Raw genomic sequence first — 7,210 nt, 5'->3', positions numbered from 1 at the left:
TGAATAGTAATGAGCTCAGGCAACATGACATCAGACTGACCATCTGTTGTGATTCAGACTGACCATCTGTTGTGATTGGTCTGATTTCTCTTATTTCTTTTTAGTGGCTAGCGCTGAAAGAGGTACACACACACACAAGTTATGTGTGGCAGGGCCCCTTTAAATGTGTCCAATACTTGATAGACGTAATACATTTAAGCATGATAAGACCAAGCCAATTGTACACAATTAAGTGTAGCCTTATAAGCCCATCGTAGACTTTAACGTTAAGTTTTCCGTGTTTTGAGAACCAGAAATAAAATCCAATTGACCGTTGTATCTGCGCAGGGTCAAACGGATATATTGAAACCGAAATGTACATTAAACAGGAGGGGTGTGTAACAAAAAGTCTAGTAATTAGGGTGAACCGAAAACAATAAAAGCCATCAGTATTCCTACATCAGCGGAACGACGTCTCACTTCTTACATGGTACACAAGAAGTTTTATTTATTTACATTGAAACATCCAGTAAACTGCTCGGTTAGCCAGGGCACATTTCCACTGATCTCAGAAACAGGATGTCATTCAGCATACAATAGAAGGCCCTGGTAAGGGACAAAGGAAACAGGCATGTTGAGTAATTATCAATACAGTAAAATGGAGATATCAAACAAGAACAAGTGTGGTTTCAAATACAGAGCATCGAAATCAAAACACAGCGCATGCTCACTCTCAGCTGAGAGTTACTTTTCTGCCTGTAGTGGCACACATTCAAATCAGATTTCTTTGGGAACCAGCAATGAATGGCAAATGTACAATTTTTACAAGAATTGTGTACTAATGGCCTGACATCATTTGGTTTAACTACTAAATACTGCTTCCTGCTTCTTACAGTGCAGACGCTTTGCTGCTTGCTCCTGCTTCTGCTTGCATATTTTTGCTGATATTTTTGCTGATAATCGTGCTTTTCCTCTGAGAAACTATGAGCAGCGGCTCTTGGACACTCAAAAACACTGGACTATACATTTTTGTAGACTAGTGCTATTGCCATATTTTAAATTTTCTGCGTGAGCGTGGCCTCCATAGCTCAAGCCGCCCTACAGTGATTGTAGCTAAAGCTAATTAGCAGCAAGATGCCTCCTTTCTCCGTAGAGACTACTACAAACTCCTTCAGAAGATTGCACTTCTGGAAACCAGGTTCACCTTCTAGAAGTGAACGTGGAAGTTAACGGATCTTGTGGAAATGACACCACTTTACCATGGACCCATACAATGGACAGAAGTATGCTAACACACGGCTATTAGCACAACAAGACTACAAGAAACAGGAGGTGGAACTGGTAATAAATCCACAGTGGCGGTCCTCCCTGGAACTCGTCTGGTGCGAAGCCTAAGAGTAAATCATTTTCCTGGAAATGGGAGGACGACTAACGGGCCGGCCACAGCGCCCTGAGGTTTGTGATATGACCGGCTGGCCTGCACTATCATCTGGGCAGAGCGCCTCTTCAACCCCTGTACCTAGTAGGAACCGCCGTGGACAGCTGCAAAGTGAAAATAAGCAACAAAATGCCCCCCCAACAACCTTGTGTGCAACTGGATAACAGATTTGCTCCTCTGCTGCAAGACGCTGGACAGTCATCTGATGACCGGACTGCGTCTCATCACCACACAGCAGGTAGGACTGAGAGCGTTCAAAAAGTAAAAAGCTAACAACTGGGCCTCAAACCCTGATTGTGGGTGACTCTGCTGTAAAAGATTTAAAAACAGTAAAAACACCAAATACTATTGTTTCCCAAAGACGGGTGTCTGACTTGACCCAAAAATCCCAGATATCGTGGCAGCACACCCAACTGTGAAGAACATTATTCTGCATATAGGGTCAAATGATGTTGTAAAGCAACAGTCTGAATTGCTGAAACTGGACTTTAGGGAACTGCTTGACACAGTCACCCCCCTAAGCGCAAATGTGTTTATCAGTGGTCCTATACCGTCAGTCAGAAGAGGAGATGAGAGATTCACCGCCTGTTGGACTAACAAATCCTTTCAACTGAATGACCGTCCACTCTCTGAAGTTCATTGACAATTTAAACATTTTCTGGGAGCGCAGACATCTTTTAAAAGCAGATAGACTTTCCCTTAACAAGCCAGAGTAAAGCTGTTCACCTCTAATCTCTTTACTTTCTGCGACCACATCTGCTCCCTCTGCCAAGGTCACAAAACAAAAGGAAGACACACAAAGTGCGGCGGGATCCGCACAGCCCCGCCTGTGCAAAGTTTGACCATGGGAGACCAGAGAGCAGAGAACGAAACCTCCACTCCCCTCTTCACCGTCCAGCACCCCAAACCTTCCCAACCCCGAACCTTCTGAGGATCATCGCTGTCTCTACTGATGTCTCCACACACCCTTTCCCTTATTTCCCCCATCAATTATGCACCCTTCCTACCCCCATGGCTCAACCCCGCAAAAGTAAAACGCCAAGCCCCACTACCAGGATGTCAGAAAACTCCTTCCCCCCAGACTGATAAGGACGCTTGTGTGCAAAATCTGGCAACACTATCTGATAGGTGCCGGGCCTTGGCTGCAGACTGTGATACTAATGACCTTTTCAAGACAAGCCCGGGCCCTGTGGATTCAATTCTTCCTCAATTTGTTGTGATAGGTAATAGGAAAAGAATGGTGAATAAGCACTTAACTGCAAACTTAGCAAATTTAGCTCCATTCCTCGTCAGCTACAGCCTGTCCCAAAAAAGAAACACACTAACACTAGCCTTACAAAACGTCAGGTCTGGCAGGAAAATCATTTTTAATCAATGATTTTATTACTAAGCACAATCTAGATTTTATGTTTTTAACTGAAACCTGGTTAGACCATAATAACAGCGCTGCTGTTCTCATCGAGTCAGCTCCCCCTAACTTCAGTTTTAGATGAGAATAAAGTGAATGAAAGGGGTGGAGTCGCCATTTGTTTAAGACTCATTCTACTGTACGCAAATATGTTATGGAAATTTTGTTTCTTTTGATATGTTGCTCTTCAATTAAGATCTTCCCCTCAAGCGATGTTTCTAAATATCTACAGGCCACCTAATATATGTGCAACCTTCATTGATGACTTCACTGAACTGCTGTCTATTATCTGCATTAACTTTGATTGGTATCATTGCGGGTGATTTTAAATTCATGTTGACAGCCCCCAGGACAGGGGACCAAGAGCTGTATTGTGTTTTTGAGAACTATGGACTGACTCAGCATGTGACGGAGCCCACCCCAATAAGGGCACACTCTGGACTTGATGTCTCCAAAGGTCTGAACATTTCCAAGGTTGTGTGACTGACGTTGCTCTCTCAGATCATTCCTGTGTTTTCTTTAACGGCACTATCTCTGTGCCCAAAAGTGTCCAACAAAGATAATCAGAAAACGTATATCACTGAAAACACCATACACATTTATACAGCTTTTCTCCTCCACACCAGCCCTCTCTGGGCTCTCAGTCAGTGAGCTTGTAGATAATTTCAACTGTAAAATTACAAATGTTATTGATGCCATTGCCCCACTAAGGTCAAAGTTGTATCTGGTAAGAAAGATCTCCATGGAGAAATGTCCACTGGTGAGAACAAAAAGAGAGTGTAGGAAAGCTGAACGAAGGTCGAAAAACAAATCTCCTGGTCCTTATAACTCCTATAAAGGAGACTTCGCATTTATAATTTGGACTGAGGAATGCAAGAAGGTCCTTTTTCTCTGATATTCTCTAGAAACAATAATAATTCCCGTGCTTGTGTTGCTACGTTGATAGGTTAACAACCCTCCAGTACCAGTAGCTCTGAACTTTTATCTACCAACCCTGCAATGACTTTGCCTCCTTCTTCAAAGACAAAATTCAAAGATTAGCACACAGTCAGTGCCTCCATTCAAGTCCAGGATATGTGTTGTCACAGTGTTCAAGCAAAAATAGTTCCAATGACAGAATTCACACGATCAACCATACAAACCTGGAGGACTTATTCAACATCTGAAAACCTCGACCTGTTGCCTTGATGTTCTACCAACGGGACTTTTCAAAAATGTTTCCAATTGTTTGACTTCTGATCTTCTACAGATTGTGACACATCTCTCTTTCAGGTATCTTTCCACAGGCCCTGAAAACTGCAGTAATCAAGCCACTCTTAAAAAGAACAACCTAGACAGTCACTAATGAGCAACTATAGGCCATATATCAACCCTTCCGTTTTTAAGTAAAATCATTGAAAAAGTAGTCTTTCAACAACTCAACCATTTCTTGTCACTAACAACAGTTTTGATACCTTTCAGTCGGGTTTCCGACCACCACCACAGCACTGAACGGCTCTTGTCAAAGTCTTTAATGACATCCACCTTACACAGATAATGGCAAAATTTAATCTTAGTATTATTTGATCTCAGTGCTGCATTTGACACGGTCGACCATGACATACTACTAGACCGATTGGAAAACTGCGTTGGCCTTTCTGGCTCAGTACTAAACTGTTTGAATCCTACCTAAAGAATAGATTACTTTGTGTCTATAGGTAATATGCATCTGAGCGTACAAATATGACGTGCGGAGTTCCGCAAGGCTCCATTCTGGGGCCTCTTCTGTTTAACATCTACATCGTTCCACTGGCTCAGATTATGGAGAAACAAAATAAGTTACCATAGTTATCGCGACACAACAAATTTACATACCCTTATCGCCAGGGGACTATAGTCCAATCAAAAACTGACTAAGTGCATCGAACAATAACGGCTGATGTGCCAGAACTTTCTGAAATTAAATGAAGGAAAAACGAGGTGGTTGTTTTGGAGCAGAGAGGAACGATTAAAATTCTGCGCTCGCTTCAAACAACAATGTTAAAACAACAGACAAAGCCAGAAATCTTGGTGTAGTCATGGACTCAGACCTGAACTTTAACAGCCCCATTAAGACAATTCAAAGTCAGCCTACTATCACCTAAAGAACATATCAAGGGTTAAAGGACTTATGTGTCAACAGGATTTGGAAAAACTTGTCCATGCCTTTATCTTCAGTAGACTTGACTACTGTAACGGTCTTTACAGGTCTCCCTAAAAAATCAATCAGACGCGCTGCACTGATTCAGAACGCTGCTGCCGAGTCCTCACTAAGACCAGAAGTGGATCACATCACTCCATTTCTGAAGTCTTTACACTGGCTTCCTGTGTCTCAAAGAATTGATTTCAAGTACTCTTGCTGTTTATAAATCACTAAACGTTTAGGCCCAATAATTATGCTGATCTGCTACTACACTATGAACCACCCAGACCTCTCAGGTCATCTGGGACAGGTCTGCTTTCTGTCCCCAGAGTCAGAACTAAACAGGGTGAAGCAGCTTTCAGTTTCTATGCTCCTCATACTGGAATAAACTCCCAGAAACCTGTAGATCCGCTGCTACTCTCAGTTCTTTAAATCAAGGCTGAAGACCTTTCTATTGATGCGGCCTTTCTTTAAAATGCTCATTTCTTTAAATTTCTTATGCTGCACTGTAAATTTTTTATTCTTGTGTTTTATGTTTTCTCTTGTTTTTAACTGTCTATTCATGTGTTTTATGCTTGTGATTTTTAACGTTTTTTACTTGTGTTTATCTGTTTAACTGATTTTGTGTAAAGCACTTTTGAATTGCCTTGTTGCTGAAATGTGCTATACAATAAAAGCTGCCTTGCCTTGCCTTGCCTTAACTATATACAAACATTAAAGGTCCCATGGCGTGAAAATGTCACTTTATGGAGTTTTTTTTTTTTTTTAGACATGAGTTCCCCCAGCCTGCCTATGGTCCCCCAGTGGATGTAAATGGTTTAAACGGAGCCCTGGGTATCCTGCTCTGCCTTTGAGAAAATAAAAGCTCAGATGGACTGATCTAGTGTCTTGCTCCTCATGAGGTCATAAGGGGCAAGATTACCTCCCTATTCTCTGTTTTGTCAGCCCAGAGAATTTGCCCCCCATGAGAGAGAGACATCATGGCTTTCAAACTACCAAAGTGGCAGTTGGTAAGACCTTCTCCCCACTGCTACAGACTCAGAAATGGGACATACAACGGAAAGCTCATTTCCTGCATCAGGGTGTTGAAGCTCGGCGCCGACATTTTAAAGGAAAAATATATACAAAAATGCTCCAGGCATAAAATCAATTGTACAAAGCGAGCTCCCCCTTGCACATGAAAAATCGTCACAACAAAGTATAAAAAAACAAAATATATATATATATAAAAAAACGAAACGCAATTATATACAAAAAAGGCTGCCAGTCAGGAAACGCTAATCCAAATGAAGTGTGTTCCTTCACAATGTACAGCAAGCGGATTCTGCACTAAAGTTCAAGTAGCGGGGGCAGGCGAGACGCGACGTGCGTTACTGAGCAACAAACCCCCAGTGCGAGCCGCCAGGGCAGACGTCCACGGCGTCCGCAGAGAGAGCGCTGGCGTACTGGGACGTCCAGTCTCGGAGGAAGAGCTCCTCGGCCTGGCGCTGCACGGTGTCCTGGCCTTCTTTGGCCTCCGAGCCGGTCTGGTTCACCACCAGGCCCACTCCGGCCGTCTGGGTGAAGTAGTTCTCCGACCAGTTGGACGTCCCTGGGGACACAGCCGTTAGCAGTCAGTCTCACGTTTTGGTGAGATATGTAGTCTCACCATTACATGGGTTCCATTAAAGAAAAGAAGAAAAAAAAAAAGACTTGAATTCTCCAAAGAGAAGGGGATCTGCAGTAAAAACAGGTTGCAATGTAGCTGGTTTCAAAAGGAATATTATTTTAATTAATTCCAGACTAAAATAAATACCATTGCATTTTATTTACATAAGTGCTTTTTCAACAATCAAAAACACTTTTAAAAAGAAATCCACATACTTTAATCAAAGGTTAAAAGCAAAATGACTTGAAATGACTTTGTTCCCTTCTAAAAAAAAAAGAAAAAAAGCATCATGCTTTAGCAGTTCATAATTAGCTTTGTATTAAATATACGCGCAAAATTCTTGTTGTTAGACAAATGTAATAGAATAAAAAGTACATTATTTGCTTGTGAAACGTAGTGGAATAAAAGTATGAAGTGGCATAAAATGAAAACACCTTAAATCATCTCAAAACTTGCGTACATGTACTTAGTTATAAGTACTTTTCACCTCGGTCACAGTGGATAGGTTTTAGTTTAAGAAATACTTTTCATCTCGGCCATAGTGTATATGTTTTTGTTTAATAAGTACTTTTCATC

The 7,210-nt window shown here is 41.8% G+C and overlaps 1 protein-coding gene across 7 annotated transcripts in view; it reads right to left on the bottom strand.

Annotated features, from left to right (window-relative positions):
• Nucleotides 1–451: 451 nt before the first annotated feature.
• Nucleotides 452–7,210, bottom strand: part of pld7 (phospholipase D family, member 7) — a 23,920-nt gene continuing 17,161 nt past the window's right edge. For 6 of the 7 annotated variants that reach the window (XM_032510853.1, XM_032510857.1, XM_032510852.1 and 3 more), the window contains 2 exons: nucleotides 6,373–6,577; nucleotides 452–585 (listed from right to left, as the gene is read on the bottom strand). In XM_032510853.1, the coding sequence (XP_032366744.1) occupies nucleotides 522–585; nucleotides 6,373–6,577 (269 nt within the window). In that variant the 3' untranslated portion in view covers nucleotides 452–521. Of the gene's footprint in view, nucleotides 586–5,716; nucleotides 6,578–7,210 lie in introns of those variants that run through there. The other variant, XM_032510855.1, reaches the window with a different exon arrangement.

Source organism: Etheostoma spectabile, unplaced genomic scaffold (assembly GCF_008692095.1).
Source record: "Etheostoma spectabile isolate EspeVRDwgs_2016 unplaced genomic scaffold, UIUC_Espe_1.0 scaffold273, whole genome shotgun sequence".
Lineage (NCBI taxonomy): Eukaryota > Metazoa > Chordata > Actinopteri > Perciformes > Percidae > Etheostoma > Etheostoma spectabile.
Note: the sequence above shows the minus strand (reverse complement) of the source record. Positions and strands in the feature narration are given on the sequence as shown.